Below are 17,345 nucleotides of genomic sequence, written 5' to 3' on the forward strand. Positions count from 1 at the left end.
ATACAGCTACGGTGGAGGCTTTGATCACTAATTGGAAACATTTGATAAAGTTGTTTGCAGCAGTCACAATGTGTATAGAATAGTTTACTGGGAAAAGCAATTTGTAAAAACACCTTTCAAGCTGCCGAATTAGGAAACATTTATATCGCAGGTAGGGAAAGTTGTAAGATGGCAACATGATAATTGTACCTTGTCAAATATATTTATGGGGGTATTTTCGATCCCGTTTCAGGATTATAGCCCACATTCACAATAGGTAGCAAGGATCTGCTGTTGGAAATCTCTCCTCCGACGTCATCTGTCGGGGGAGAGTTGGGACATACACATCAGAATGTTGGCCAATCCCACCAACATCATCTGGTTTGGCCAACGTTAGTCTGTTGTGTGGGGGGGCCTTAACATGTAGTAATGTCCCTGCAATAGATGCCCCATTGTATTGTCAATTTCAGATTCACATTCCAACCTTCTGCAGAAATTAGCATTAGCCACATCCATAAAATCCCATTACAAAAAGTTCTGCTATGCTTTGGATTAACGTCATACTTACACATAGCAAAAAGTTGGGGTTGATCAATGCGGAGACTTTGACCCTTCTCATCACCAATTTATCCATGAGATGAACTCCTGAGTAATCGAGCCAGACTGGATGCTAAAGTTATCAAGTAACCTGATTTGTCTGCCTAGTAACCAGTGTGAAGGTTGGACTAGTAACCAGTCTGTGCTGGGAACCCATCATGTCGTGCATGCGGCCGGATCTGTGGACAGCATGGTATAGAGAAGAGTGATATGTAGATTTGTTGGAAAACATTCAGTACAATTTGTGTTTATTGAAATCCTTGGTGTTTACATTTGTCTAATGGGCAGTCCTAGTGATTGTCCGTTTCTTTGCATGTACAGTCGTACACTGTCAATCAATGAGTAGGACCGCCCACTGGACTCTTGTATAAACACCAGAGATTTCAATGGATTATATGCAAGTTTTACTGATATTTTTCACACAAATAATGTATCCACCTGATCAGCTCCTCCTGCTCTATAACAATCTGTCTGTAGATCAGATACTATTTTCAAAATGACAGGTTCCCTTTAAACTATGCATCAATTTATTAATTTATAGTTTTTCTCTGCTTGTAGCTCGCCTCCCCTAAGATCACATTGCTGGTCTCACTCTCACCCAGCTTATTAGGGTTTGTGCACAGAGTTTTGTTTTTTTATGAGTTTTGTGAGCAGAAATACCAAATCCTTTTCAAAATCTTTGCGTTTTTGCTCCGTTTCAGCTCCAAAACACCAAAAAGAAATACTTAACGTGCACACAGCCTTACTTGACACTGCAATGGGCAAAGTATAGGGAGAAAGGAGTGTGTGATGGTTGAGATCGGCTTTGGTAACTCCCTAGATGCTGTGATCATTAGTGCCGAAGACATCTAAGGAGTTTTACAGAGGTAGAGGGCCATCCTGCAATGTGATTAGTGCTTTGCCATGGTTAGTAATATTGCTTTGGTATACACAGCTTCTAGTTTGGGGAAAAAAGTTTGAATTAAGATTTAAGGCTGGTTTCACATTTGCGTTCAGGAGGGCTGCGGATGGCTGGGTACTTCCTCCCTGAAGCTCCGCCTACTTCTGTATGCATCCTGCGTTTACCAGCGTACCTATCTTTAACATTGGGCATGCAGGGACATGCGTTGTATGTGGATGCGTTCGCATGTGGCGATTTGACGTGTGCTGCAACCGCATACAACGCATGTCCCTGCGTACCCAATGTTAAAGATAGGTACGCTGGTAAACGCAGGATACAGAAGTAGGCGGAGCTTCAGGGAGGAAGTAACCAGCCATCTGCAGCCCTCCTGAACGCAAATGTGAAACCAGCCTTATTTATTTATTTTTTTTAAATATATATGTATTACCGGCGGTGATAAAACAAAGGAGAAAAAATAGTGTTTGTTCTTAGGGGGTTAAAACCAGTCTGTGAATTTCTGTACAGTTGATAACATGAGAATGGTAGAAGGACAACATTTCTAAAAGAAAAGCTTTATATTTCTCATCCAGCTTGGGTCATTATGTGTTATTTTATTTTTCTATAAATTGTCTCCCGGCATCCCTAAAAATATTCATAGACAGAGCTAGATGATGAATAATGTTGGTAACATTTGAGTTCTTCTTCATCGCGCACTTCAACATGCCATCTCCTGCCGTACATAAAGAAAACATATTGATAAAATACTGATAAAGAAGAATTTCCTGTAAAATAAAGTAATGTAGACAGTGAGTGAAATTGGTAATTTGTGATATGAAATAGATCTCCTGTGTCACATTCTCCGAGCCGCCGCATGTACAATGTAAGGGAAATAATAGCTGAATGGAACCAGACAAACCACATATGCATTTACCAAAATGTGCTCCGTTTTCTCCTTATTTTATAGTCACCGGTTGGAGTATTTCAGGCCTTTTAACTTCCAAGTGTTGATGGGTGAAGAATGGAAAGTGCCTGCATCCAGCCTGTGGAAAATGTAACTTGTCTGCTCTCCTACGTTTCTACTGTAAATGTCTTCTAATTATTCAGATCAGGTTCTTTCCTAAATATCAGCAGTGGAAATGATGGTGGAGCATAGCATTCACATGCTGGAATACTTCCTATTACAGTCTGGGAGAGTTGTGGATTAAAAGCTTCCAGCTGTAGAAAAACAATCACATCAGCTTATCACCTTGCTTCAGATGGGAGATTCTCGTCCCAATTGGTAAACCTGATGTGATAGGTCGCTAACATTTACCACTTGCAACCTTTTTTTTTTATTATCTTTTATATTACTGTTTACTTAAAGGAATGGTGTATCAATAAAGCCTCTGATTATGACATAAAAATATTATTGTACTTCATTATTTCTGCTTGGAAAAAGGAAATTGATAAACCACTGTTGATAACCCATTGTCTTTGACAATTCTGCAATTTCGCTCATTTCTGGAGGGAAGAATATTGTCTCGCTACTGCCGGCTGTAGGTAACTGTAACAAGCTACAGTATATATTAAAATATAGAGAAAAACACTATAGTTATTTCACCCTCAGTAAGCGTGGAATAACATTGGCCGATTATTGGGAATGAGCCTAGGAACACTTGTTTCTACATAATGTCTAAACTGGCTGCCAATCACCTGATGTACGAGAAAAACACTAGTTCATTAGGTACAACAATTTTTAAGATTCGTTAAAAATCATTATTTTCAGCAGCACATTGTCCTATGGAAACAGGATGTGCTACCAAGAACAGTGAAGTTCTATGCACACAGAATGATCATTCTGTGCGCATGGGAAGTGCAATCAGCCAGTCTAACCAGGCCATTAAACGACTGACGATCAGCTTTTATGTAGCCGATTAGCCATGGGTCGCCAGTCTGTGAGCACCCTACAGGTCAAATTCATTAAGCACTTTACAATAATATAAAGGCATGCTTGAAATGTTACAGCTCATGGCATTTTTAGTCTTTCTATGCCATCCCCATCACTCTTTGAAAAGTTGGGGCTTTACATGGAGGGGGTATGTCCACGTGCAGCTGATGACATATTTGTCATTATTTATGAAATATTGGTGGCTATTAATGAAATTAGTACATTTTGCTCCTGCACGCTGTTCATAATGAATGGCGTACAAAGCACCCACTCTTGATGAATTGAGGGTCTAGAGCAGAGGTCTTAAACTGCATTCCTCAAGGGCTGCAAACAGGTCATGTTTTCAGGATTTCCTTGTACTGCACAGGTGATAATTTAATCACCTACACACATAATGATTACAGCACCTTGTGCAATGCTAAGGAAATCTTGAAAACATGTATGGTTTGCGGCCCTCGAAGAATGTAGTTTGAGACCCCTGGTCTAGAGGGACCGATATATCAAAGTGTTTGCATGAGAAAAAATGTTGTAAAACAATTTGCATAGTTTCAAAATATTTGCACAACATACTGTAGATGTGGAGACACAAGGTTCAGTGGGTGCTCTCGCCACTGGTTCTAGATCGCATGGACCAGGGCTCATCCCACTGAATGCCAACTCTCCTTTCCCGTTGGCATAATACTACTCAGAAAACACAGTGTGAGGGTAAAACAGTGTGGCAATACTTTATTGAACCACCAACAGACAATAACTTATAGAACAGTCCCAGCAAAATGCCTAAGATGTGCAAATTACATAGTAACATAGTTATTAAGGTTGAAGGAAGACTTTAAGTCCATCTATTTCAACCCATAGCCTAACCTAACATGCCCTAATAAGTTGATCCAGAGGTGGGCAAAAAAAATCCATGTGGCAAACAGTAAGCTTGAGATTGGGGAAAAAAATTCCTTCCCGATTCCATATCAGCAATCAGACTAGTTCCCTGGATCAACGCAATATCAAGGAAACTAGTGTATGTAACCTGTAACATTATACTTTTCAAGAAAGGCATCCAGTCCCCTCTTAAATTTTAGTAGGGAATCACTTATTACAACATCATACAATAGAGAGTTCCATAGTCTCACTGCTCTTACAGTAAAGAGTCTCACTCTTTTGCTAACTCACCAGTATTAAATCAGCCGGGGCTTCCAGAGCCGATTACCCAGACCAGTGGTACCCGCGTTTGGCGGGCACCTACAGAGAGGAGGTATCGACTAGTTTAGGAAGCTGACAGTCCATTTAGGCACATGGCCAGGCGACCAGAGGGTCCCACCCTGGCTTCCCCAAACGTATCCATGGGGCCAGGTGACCAGCGGGTCCCAACCTGGCCACCACAAATGTCTCCATGGAGATAGGTCCTATAGAATGTCAAATCTGTGTTCCCCTTGATGATGCCTTGGCTGTTGTTCTGTAGAGACTCTCTTCATTCCTCTTGATAGAACCACGGTGTCTGGGCTGTTTTTCTGTAGAGTCTCTCTTTTGCAGAAGCATAGAAATCCTTTTTATGCCCACATCTGTGGTTCAGGTAATCATCCACAGGTCGGGGGGGGTGATATAAAATTAACTCTCTTTGTTTGAGTATTTAATCAATCTGCATAGTTTGTCCTCCACTGTTTGCAGGTCAACAAACTGCATGGCCTGGTGCAATGGGTAGTCAACATATTAACAAGCATTGATTGTTCAATGATACTGCATCCCTGTCCTCCAAAGATGGCAGACAATAACATGTAGAAGCTTATATAGGAGGTAAACAGCAGTCATTCAACAATTTATAAATTTCAAGAGTCAATATTCAGACTCATATGACAACAGTGTATGTTTATTGACCCACTGAAGAAAAACACAAATTCAGTAGTCAGCGTCTCTTGGCCTACTGAAAATAGACTTCTCGCCTAATTACGATTAAATTCTGTGTCATCACAGCAGGGTTTTGCAACTTCTGGCAATTTCACACCAGTCTCAAGCAGTTTCTGCTAAAATGGACTGAGCTGGATAGCAGCCGGGATGTTGTATGGCTACACCTGCTTGTCGAATTCATGGAATATGGTGGCATTTCTTATGCCAAAAATGTTACACCAGTCCCAGTCCAGTAACTTTTCTGGGCATACCATTTAATACATTTGTCATATGTTGTGCCTGCACACCCCTCATTAAGAATTACATTCAAAATGCTAGTCTTACTGTATTGGAGGCCTAGGTCTTTATACTTTCAACACATTGCTTCCAGGAGTAGTCTGCTCTATACACTGTGCAACTGAATGGGTAGTATATTGTATACACTTATACCTTCTTAGCCGTTGAAACAAATCCAACCTTTAATGGTGTGTGGACTGTTTCTTATTGCACTTTGTGACTTTTGAAGAGAAATGTCAGGTTTTGTTAAATAATTTGATGTAATATTAAATAGGAAGGAATTGTATTTGTATGAAAGGTGGAGGGAACAACTAGGATTAAGCCCTAGATCAAGCTAGCAGGGTTGGTGAGGTGGTTTTTATATGCAATCTGCTTATTTTTTTCCAAATGATTGGGAGTAAAATCTTAAAAGGAACCTGCCAAATTCAACATGCCTTATCACGTTATAGAAAAGGCAGAGGTTTACAAATTGATATATTGTTTTGTGGGGAAAGATTTAGTATAACTCATTTTTCTTATTTTAAATCTTGCTTATTCTTAGCTTAGGCGTCCAATAGACCGATCTGTTTATTGACTGACAGATATCTGTACATGCAGATATATTTAAGAAAGGCCGTCAGTCATTGATGACACTTCCTACGTGACTCCTAGGCCCAGAATAGGCAGGAATTTTGATGACTAAAATATATGCTGAATCTTTTCCCCCCGGTCTCCTCTGCTCCTCCTCAGTATTGGCTCCCGACTAGCTCATCACTGCATGGACTGTGCTTCACTGACACCTGCCTTGACCTGCCTTAGGCTGGGTTCACACTGCGTCTAGGCAGTCCGTTAGACGGACTACGTTACGCCACGGCATAAATATGGTGCAACGTAGTCCGTTATGGCCGCCATTGACAGCAATGTCGGACGCATCGCTAGCGCATGCCCACAATGGGCGTGCGCTAGGGATGTGCCGTCATTGAGTGATGGACCCAGGGACACGGGCTGCAGCGTTTCCGGGTCCATCACTGCTAGCGCAGATAGAGCTAGCAGATGCACTATCTGCGCTAGCGCGATGCAAAGGGTGGCACTTGCGCTAGCAGCAGCCTGTTAGCGTATGTGCTGAACGGGCTGCTGCTAACGCAGTGTGAATTTAGCCTTAATCACTGCCAGTGCCATGATTACAGGTTTTATTCTGTTGAAGTCAATGGAGGAATACATCTTAAGAATGCTAAAATGTTTAAGACAGTGGCTTAGGCCAGGTTCAGATGGCCATATACAGACCACAATGGAACCAGACTGTGGGTCCTCTGACCTGAAACTATACTCTCATATATGTCCATGAGTTTGTAAGTTCAGACTTCTGGTGAGTTCTTGAATCAAGGCCCCCTACCGTAAAATATGTCCATTTGAATGTGGCATTAAAATGCTTCAAAGGGGTTTGACTAAGCTTACAAAAATGTAGAAAAGTGCCTAGATTATGTCTCAGAATACTCAACGTGGCCCACCATTCTGGAGATCTAGGGCTGCATGTAGACAAGATTACTGATGGAAAGGTTTACAATATCCATAGTTCCTTGACTTTACCACACACCCTGCCTTTGTTCATAGCTGCCTGCCTAGTACTTGTGAGGTAAGTTTATCTACGCTGATAATACAAGTTTACTACTGAGACTCTGCTCTGCTGTGCTGGTGCTGATTGACATGATCTGATGGCCAACATGTGAAACACAATCCCTCCGGAGAGGAAGTGGAGATAAAGATGATGAAATGCGGGATACCTGAGTTACTGGAAGCGGAGAGAGGGGAGATAGATAAATATTAGATATAAGGTTATGAGATTTATCTTCTAAAGATAGGAAAACACATAGATAATCCTAAAACCATGTGATCTTCTCTAAATTTTTAAACATCACATTTACTAGTGTGTACATTCTTTCTGCCGTGGTTTTCCTCCAAGGAAAACTATAGAAGACGAAATGTGCATAAAGAATCCCAATATATGAGTTTTCTTGAAGCCGAGCATTTTGTCTTCTCCGCTGGAGGGAAACTCTACATAGCGGTAAATGGCTCCTTTTATAGAGCTCCTGCTATATGGTCCTACCTTACAATCTTACATATATCAGTGTATGTAATTTCAGGTGCTTTTCCCAGCAAATTTATTCCAAGCAATCACGGTCTTTTCAATGTCCCCAATTCCTCATTTTCTGATTCCCTACAATTATGTTCATTATGCGTAAAACCTAGAAAAATGCAGTAGTTGACAAAAATATGTAGTGGTGGCAGCTTAATTTTTAATGTTAGTGATGAAATCGTACATTGGAATAAAATTACATTTATGATATGTTGAGATTATTTTCCCAGAACAAGTAAAAAAAATTCTGCTTGCTATTTTAACCTTGATTAATGAGTATTTGGTATAACTGGGATTCAAGTGACACATAGAGAATGTTATTCATCAAGAAAAAAAAAAAAGTGGAGATTTGTATTGCTATTTTAAAGTCAAATGCCTGCATTCTAAAAAGATTCCGCTCCGGTCTTATTTTAATGAACAGTTCATAGGGTAGAAGGAGTGGGGGTCTTTTCACAGCTCAAATGTGGCAGCTGACCACTGTGGAATTGATTAATCAGGTCTACATATCTACATTATGTTTAAAATGCCGCACACTAGCTCCTTTTACCTTCCTTCATGCATCTGTTTTACATACTTAAGTGGACTTGCTGGTAAGCAAATTTTCATTCATGAGAAACATCTTTTATTTTAATATACCAAAAAATTTACATTTCTGGCACCCGTTTACATATTTTTCTGCAAACCTTTCCTATTTTATATGAATTCCTTTTTTTTTTCCAGATCATGGATTTTAAAACGTGAATCTTGACTTACTATAAAATAGCAAAGTATATTAGTCATTTACAGAACAATTAGTAATTAAAATGGCTTGAAACCCTTTAAATATAAAATAGGTCATTTTCCTATTTACTCTTTTTATTTACAGTTTTTATTAAATTCGTAATGACTGCCGCTAGGCCATTTTACAGTGGTTATTAATGGACCTTATTCTACTTAAAGGGAGCCTATTATTTAATAAAAACACTGTTAACCTGCTGACACGAGGTTAATCTGCAGGTTAATAGTGTTCTGAACCTGCTTGATGCTCACACCGAAAGCTCCACTGCCTGGAGGAAATTAACTGTATCCCTCCTAGCAGTGTTCGGCTTTCAGTCATAGGAGTTGGCCGCTCAGTACATAGCGTACGGTTGCTGTAACTATGCCCCTGGCACTGACTGACAGCAGGCTCCGCATTAGAGCATTAGGTGGTAGTGTACTTTTGTCTCATTTATCCATAGAGTCCATTTCCAGAAGCATTGTTAAACATCCAGGTGGTCCTAGGCTAACTTTGTACGAGGTTATTTCTCACCTCTTTTAGGACTGTCCATCTTTTTTTGGGGGGTGATCATATCAGTATGCTCATACTTAAAGGGAATCTGTCACCTAATTTTGGCCCTATAAGCTTCGGCCACCGCCATCAGGGGCTTATTTACAGCATTCTGTAATACTGTAGATAAGCCCCAATGTAACCTGAAAGATAAAAAAAAAAGTTAGATTATACTCACCTGGAGGTGTGGTCCGGGTCCGGCGCCTCCCTTCTTCTTACGATGTCGTCCTCTTCTTTGCTGCTGTCTCGGCTCCTGCGAAGGCGTAATTCTCTGCCCTGTTGAGGGCAGCGTTTTACGCTGCCCTCAACAGGGCAAATCAGTATGCCTGCGCAGGAGCCACAACAGAAGCAAGGAGGATGACGACATCGTATGAAGATGGGAGGCACCGGACCTGCAATGCCCATCGGACCGGACCGCCCACCCAGGTGAGTATAATCTAACTTGTTTTTCTCATCTTTCAGGATACATCGGGGGGCTTATCTACAGCATTACAGAATGCTGTAAATAAGCCCTTGATGGCAGTGGCCGAAGCTTATAGGGCCAAAATTAGGTGACAGATTCCCTTTAAGGTGACCTCAATCTATCCTAAGTTTTCTGAGTTTGTAGACAGTTTGTCCAATACGGTATTATTGTACACCCACGTCATGCAAGATTTGCCAGTATCCAGACTTTAGTGTGCCTTTATTTAATGGACAAAGCATGAATTAAGCTGGCAGCTGACCTGAGCAGCCCAGTTCTGGACCCGCTGAAGCGTGTAATACGTGAAACGGCCGTAGTCCATTAACAACACCAGATTGTCCTTTATTTCAACAATAAACTGTGACATGGTTTAAGAGGGCAGGGCGATAGCAGAACAAAGGTTTTTTTACTGGAAGAATTGAGCAGTGCGGCTATATTTCTTTTTCATTGGATTGCAACTTGTGTTTTTTCAAGCCAGCACGAAAAGTTCCATGCACATTTGCGGGTGGAGTCATCGATCCAGCTGAACTTGCCGCACCAGTAAGTAAACGCTTCATATCTTGGGGCCATTCAGCTTTATTCTTGTTTTTATTGATTGAAATAGTAAATATGACGCCTGTAAGCGAGGATATGGTGAAAGGACCACAAAACTTAAAACCTGTGAAAAAAGGAAAAAAATAGGTAAATAAACTTGAGAAAGGGGAAAGCATAAAGTGTAAAATACATGGTTTTATTTTTTATAAAAAACAGAGAAGAGAAGCTCCTTATTAAGACCCCTGCGTGCTAAACTACCCAAATCATAAATCCACCTGGACTCACTTCTAAGGCTTCTTTCACATTTCCATCGGTCGTCCTGCATGCAGTGAACCGATGTATCGACGAATGTTGCAAAAATAGTTGAAATCGTGTGCAGCGCATCCAGTATTATGATGGATGCGTTGCATGGAGAGAGAGAGAGCGCAGGACCCGTCGCTGACCGATTTTCCGACATGCAGAAAAAACATTCTTCTGAACGATTTCTCTCCACGACGGACCGCTATTTTCCGACGGATCCAGTGCACAATCCGTCGCTATTACAAGTCTATGGGAAAATGCAGGATCCTGCAAATTTTTTTGCAGGATCCTGCATTTTCAAAAAAACGACGGATTTCGACGTGAGACAAAAGACTCAAGTGTGAAAGAGGCCTAAGGAGTTCATCTGTGACACTTCCGCCCCTGATAGAGGTGTGGATTCTATCCTCTACCATAATTTGAAGTTCTCTTCAAGATCCATTGTGAAATGTAAGCATGATTGTCTGAAGATAACAAGTTTCCATACTCATTCATGTCAGGAAAGATGGCAGTCGTTACCTTAGTAACCAATGCTCGGGTATACATAGAAATTTTGGAGACAATTCCTATTCCAGCTTTAGACCAGGTTTGATGATGCATTGTTTTTGTACAATTGGAGTGGAACTGCAGATAAATGGGAACATTGTTTCTGTTTTTTCAGAGTAATAATCAAGACTGTCATGGGCCAGCTTCTGCACACCCAGGAAAGCATTTCTCATGATCAAATACAGCATACTTTAATCACAAATCTGGAAATGTGGTAAATGTGTCCGGTGCCCTGAGCCTTCTTTTCCATTATATTGACAGAAAGGGGAGAAATGGAGCATGTCATTTGTGAGCTAATGACAAACCAGAAAAGGATCGTCAAGAAAGAAAACAATTTGGAATGTGCATGATAGGTTCCAGTGTTTAAGAGCGGAAAAAATGCATTGAAGAATTTGAGGTGAATGGTGGCACAATCAAACATGAAACTAACAAAGGAACAGAAAAAAAAAGAAATGCAATCTATCATTAGAAGACTTGATGACATTCCTTTGATACACACGTTAGGCTTTCACATGGTCCTGTTCAAGTTCTAGAGTTTACAGTTCATATTGACTAAAGGGCATTTCCATTTAAAATAATACAAATAAAACGTAAAGCATAAATCCATGCATTTTCCTCTCGTTAGTTTTGTATACATTGTCAAATGCTATAGTCACCATTAAAGAGGGTTTCCTATGTCAATCAGGCTCAGTATCCTTTAAAATAGCAAACTGAACATTTACTCACTTTCCACTTGGTAACTGAAGCCTCTCTGTCACTGCTCAAGGCTTTCTTGATTGGCTGCAGTGGTGACATCGTGTCCACATTGCTCCAGCCAATTACAGATCTCATTGACTCGTGTTTTCTGTACCAACAGCTACAGAGTTCAATGGTGGCGTCGAGAAGTCATTGCTCCCACTAATCAACAAAGACAAAAGCAACAACGTAGAGTCATTATTGAGGATAGGCAGCCTTGTTACACAATACCCGGGGATAGGCAGCCTTGTTATGCAATACCCGGGGACAGGCAGCCTTGTTATACAATACCCAGGGACAGGCAGCCTTGTTATACAATATCCGGGGACAGGCAGCCTTGTTATACAATACCAAGGGACAGGCAGCCTTGTTATACCCAGGGACAGGCAGCCTTGTTATACAATACCCGGGGACAGGCAGCCTTGTTATTCTCAGGGACAGGCAGCCTTGTTATATCCGGGGACAGGCAGCCTTGTTATACAATACCCAGGGACAGGCAGCCTTGTTATACCCAGGGACAGGCAGCCTTGTTACACAATACCCGGGGACAGGCAGCCTTGTTATACAATATCCAGGGACAGGCAGGCTAGGTTTAGGGCAAGTGATATCTAAGGGGGGCTTGTGATAGAAATATTTATATCATGTAGATCTCACTTGCATGTATACTCCTCTATAATCATATATACTCATATAAACGCAAATATATCTATATACACTATAATCAATTGCTTAAAATGGCTGACATAAACTGATATAAGCCAGACAGACTGTTCGGTGATTTCCACCCAAAAAAGCGGAAGAACTCCAGATGTCTTAAGTGCTGATGAGATGTCTCAACTAGATGCAGAGAACTTCATTTTAGTTGCTTAATCAGCATCCATATGTGCATTAATCACAATATTCCATATATATTTGGATAACCAATAACAGAGGAGCTAGACAATATGGTAATTAACTAACCACCCCTAACCAGTCTTTTCTATATGCAATTATAAAACTATGTATGTACAGTAAAGAGTCAGTATTGATGGAATGCTTTTCTGTCACAATGGTGTACAGTCCATTCTTGATGAGCGCTCAAAATACTCAGTCTTATTGGGAACGGCCGCAGCACACACAGGGATAAATTTATCCAAACCAAATTTCCATATTTTGATCAGAATTTTGATCTGAGGGTCCATATCTGTATCCCCCCTTGGGAGTGGGAGTAAAGTGGACGGCTTGAGGACTGCATCTGGAGATGGTGACATTGTTGGGCAGGAGTAGAGAGCACTGGAGGCGAAGATGCCTGGCGGTGGAGAGATGCTTTGGCTGGGTTCGGTTGAGGATTGTTGAGATGTCATGCAGAGCCAGGATTTCCAATGGATACCCAAGAATGATGACAGCAGTCCTGTCCAGGAGGGTGTATGCTGCAAATGTTGCTCTCATGCAGGAGGGGGCTGCCCTTGCAACTGGATCTATGCAAGCTGAAAAGTAGCCCAAAGTTCTCTGCTTTCCCCCCTGAAGCTGCGTCAGGACTCCAGTAGCAAGGCCTTCTTTTTCCATCAGGCAGAGACGGAATGGCTTCTCGTAGTCAGGTAGGGCTAGTGCTGGCGCTGAGACTACAGAGCCTTTTAACTTCTTGAACGAGCTGAATGCTGCATCTGTCAGGAGGAAGGGGGTTACACTGACGTAATCACACAGAGGCTGCATTAGGACTGAGGCATCAGGGATCCAGGCTCTGCAATACGAAACTAGACCAAGGAAGGCCTGTAGCACCCTTGGAGTTGTTGGAGGAACCGTCTTCTCCACTGTGGTCTTCCGGTTATCTGTCAGATGTTTCGTCTGGTGAGCAATACAGTGTCTCTGGAACATAACTCGCTTCAGACACCACTGGACTTGGTTCTTTGAGACCTTGCAGTGCTGCTCCGCCAGGTAGAGTAGGAGAGACAAGGAATGGGCTTTACACGTGCACAAAGGAGTAGATTGTCCACGTATTGTAGCAGGGTTACTTCTGCATGTTATGTGACCCAGTTGGTGAGGACTGTGGACATTGCTTTGCTGAACTGTGAAGGGCTGTTCTGGGCCCGCTGTGGCATAACTGTCCATGTGTGCTGTCCCCCCTGGTGCGTTAAGGCAAACAGGTACTGGTCTTCTGGATGAAGTGAACACTGGAAAACGCATTAGCCAGGTCAGTCACTGTGAACACTTTTGCTGTGGAAGTCACATTTGAGAGCAGAGTGTGCGGATTCGGCACAATTGGAGTTTCAAACACCGTGGCGTCATTCACAGCTCTCAGATCATGTACCATTCTGAACTTGGCTGGCTCTCCTTTTACAGTCTTTTTTTCTTGACCGGGAAAAGTGGGGTATCGCAAGGCGATGTGCAAGGAACAATAATTCCTATTTCCAGGTAGACCTTCAGTTGGTCAGAGGCAGCTTGACTCTAGGCCTGGCCTGGGCCTTACGAGGGTACGGGGTACCTGGCTTGAGTGACACCCGTACTCGGGCAACTTGAGGTTTTCCCACGTTCTGGGGTCCCTTAGACCATAGACTCTCTGGTACTACGTCCAGTACCTCCTAGGGTAGGCCTCATCGGTTGTTTGATGTTCTTGTAGGGCCGCCAGCATGATTCTTCTTGGGTCAGGGATGAAGAAAGTGTCACGGTCCCATCTTCCTGGAACACTGTGGTTGCCTTCAGCTTCTGCAGCAGGTCCGCTCCCAGCAGGTTCAGTGGCAGGTTCTTTACACCACAAGCTGGGACAGGATAGAGTGTCCTGGCTAAGTGCACATGCTCAGAGGCTTTGTAAGCTGAGAATGTCTGACTTGACCATCAATGCCCATGCGAGACACAGAGGATTCTGATAGGCAGGTGGGATCAGCGAGTTCCACAGGTTTCATCACACTTCTGGCTGCACCAGTGTGCAGAAGAAAAGATCTGACAACGCCATACATTTTCAGGGCAATTTGAGGTATTGGTCCTGCAGACGGGGTTTTACATGTCAGGAGCGTAGTGTCTTGCGGACCTGGCTTGCTTACCCCTGTCCCATGGAAGGGGTACTTCACTGCCTTCTGTACTTCTTCCTTGACCTGTTTCTCTGGACCAACTCTTGGGTTGCATGGGTGCTCTGCACTGGTTCCAGAAATGGCCAATCTTGCCATAGATGTAACACTTGACACTTCTTCTGTCTTTGTAGGGTGGTTGCGCTTCCAGGTCAGTGGTCACCATGAGAGGGGCTGTCTTCTGCACTCCTGGTTGGGACTCAATCCCTTTGGCTACTGTGGACAACGGCATGATGGACACTGTAGCGGCAGCGGGGTCCTGCCTGCTGATTGAAGCTGCAGTGGTAAGATGGGTCCTGCAGGTGCGTCCGTGGTGAGGCCCGGGGGTGCCATGAGACCTGTGGCTGCATCCAACCTGAGGTCTTGGGGCATTACAGGGGCTGCGGCTGCATCTGCCATCACTTCTTCCCCCTGCTTAGACATAGCTTCTCCTCTTTGCTAACCTTATTGAGGTCGGTGTCTCCTCTCCGGAGTCTGCAGCGGTTCTTCCGGCGTGTCGCTTGACACTTTGCAGCGTCTTCACTTCTGGCTCCCCTTCCGGCGTTCTCAGCAGCACGGCACCCGTTTCCTTCTTCACGCTCTTTGTGGCGCTATAGTGGCAGCAGTTTTGGCGACAATTGGCAATAAACAGTCTCCCAGGCGCACATTTCCCGTTTTGCTGGGTCAGTCCACTGTAATTGACCTGTTCTCGGGCCTAGCCACTATCAGTGGTTTCCTGATTGGCTGTCTCAGTCCATGCACAAAGGCCTGTGCCAACATTTGCGTGTGTATCTTGTCATGAATGGTGAAGCTCAAGCTTGGAATACTTGCATTACTCTGCCATGAAACTTCTTTACAGACTCTGTCTTGTCTTGGCTCATGTCATGTAAGCTGAGGGCTTGTCCTGCCAATCTGCCTTTGGCTCACACTCTCAACTGTTCAATTAGCTGTGGCCCTGACTCCCAAGCGTGTACATCTAATTCTGCTGGAAGATTGAATTGTTCCTTCATGATTGGCCAGAGTGCATCACCTGCTTTTCTTTCCATTTATGGCCCAGAGATCATTCCAGGTGGCTATATATGTTCGCTGGTTCTGCTACATTCTTCTGTAAAATGGCATGGGATGCATCCCTGGGTCTGAAAGATTGTCACCTTAGTTGAAGTGCACATAGTGTAATGGTGGTGCCTCTATCTGCCCCTGCATTCTTGGTGCCTGTGGGTTTCTTTTCCTGGTACTGGGCAGCATGTATGATGTTCCCTCCTCATCTTCATCAGAGGAATAGTTGTGATAGTGTGTGCTGGGGTCATACACTGGCTGATTTTGAACTTAGAAGTTGCCTTTTTATGTGAGGATGTCTCCCCCTTGCTGAAGCATAGGCAGCTCTGACCGGTGCTGAAGTTGTACATTATCAGCAGATGATGATGATGATGATGTCAGTCCTCCCCCGCTCTGCACCCAGGGCTGAGCTGTCTCCCACTTACTGCAGCTTGGGTGGTGCCTTCTACTGGGGGATCTCAACCTTCCTCCCCCGATACCATGACTGTCAGAGGCTAGGCTGTATTGGGAACATAGAAAGTGCCTTGTGCTGTGAGCACGGGATACAGAGACACCTCACTGCTTGAATCTGGCATCTCCCCAACAGGCAACAAAGCAGGAGAAGGAGAGTGTGAAACAGGAGGAGAAACATGGTGCAGAGGAAAAGAAGGAGGTAGAGATGTAAGGTGCGCAGAAGGCGGGATGTGCGGAGGTGGAGAGTGAGGGAGGGGAGCTGAAGACAGGTGGTTTAGAGAAGGGGGAGAGAGAGAGGGAGGCAAAGGGTGTGGTGAAAGAGAAGGAGGAGGTGTGGAGTGTGATGTAGAAGGAGGGAGGAGAACAGAGGGAGGAGAAAATGGGAGGTGTGGAGGAGAGAGGAGGAGGAGAAGAGAGTCGTGGAGATGGGTGTGGAGAAGGAAGAGCAGGAAGAGATAGGTGTGGTGGGGGAGTGAAGAAGGAGGAGAGGAGGGTGAGTGAAGGAGGAAAGAGGTGTGGAGAAGGAGGAGTAGATGTGTAGAGGAGATAGGGACAGGAAAAGAGAGTGAGAGAGGAGGAGAGAAAGAGTGACAGAGAAAAAGGAGGACAGAGAGGAGAAAGATGGAGGAGAAAGACACAAAAAAGAAAATTCCTTCTTCTTTGATGGCAGATGCAGCCTGAGACTGCATGGTCAGAGCAACAGCGCCCTCTCCATGTACAAAGGTTGGGTGGGGCGCACCACATACTGTGCAAAAACTCCCTATACCATGGAATCTATTGAGAGCATGGGGAGGCTCTGATGGCTTAATGTTATGTTCTAGTGGCCTAGGAGCAGCATGAGACGGACTCTGGAGAAGGTGGTCCCTGTACTGACCGCAAACCCTCAACCTAGCAGCGCAACTAGAAGTAGCCGTGGGGGGTACCTAACACTCCCTAGACCCCTCGGCACAGCCTCAGAACTAACTTCCCCTAAAGACAGAAACAGGAAACCTATCTTGCCTCAGAGAAAATCCCCAAAGGATAGATAGCCCCCCACAAATATTGACGGTGAGAGGAGAGGGAAATAACATACGCAGACATGAAATCTGAATTTAGCATAGGAGGCCATACTAGCTAAAAAGAAAGAATAGAACAGAGTACTATGCGGTCAGTAAAAAACACTAGAAAATATCCACCACAGAAAATACAAATTACCACATCTGACTAAAGACATGGAGGGTATATCTGCATCTCCAGAGACTCAGCTTGGCTGCAAAAAATCCTTCACAGA

At 43.5% G+C, this 17,345-nt stretch overlaps 1 protein-coding gene across 3 annotated transcripts in view; it reads left to right on the top strand.

Annotated features, from left to right (window-relative positions):
- Positions 1-2,859, top strand: part of LOC138656739 (UPF0462 protein C4orf33 homolog) — a 140,742-nt gene extending 137,883 nt beyond the window's left edge. For all 3 annotated transcript variants that reach the window (XM_069743947.1, XM_069743949.1, XM_069743948.1), the window contains exon 6: positions 2,421-2,859. In XM_069743947.1, coding sequence (XP_069600048.1) covers positions 2,421-2,511 — 91 coding nt within the window. In that variant the 3' untranslated portion in view covers positions 2,512-2,859. The remainder of the gene's footprint in view (positions 1-2,420) is intronic.
- The last annotated feature ends 14,486 nt before the right edge of the window (positions 2,860-17,345 follow it).

Source organism: Ranitomeya imitator, chromosome 1 (assembly GCF_032444005.1).
Source record: "Ranitomeya imitator isolate aRanImi1 chromosome 1, aRanImi1.pri, whole genome shotgun sequence".
NCBI classification, from domain to species: domain Eukaryota; kingdom Metazoa; phylum Chordata; class Amphibia; order Anura; family Dendrobatidae; genus Ranitomeya; species Ranitomeya imitator.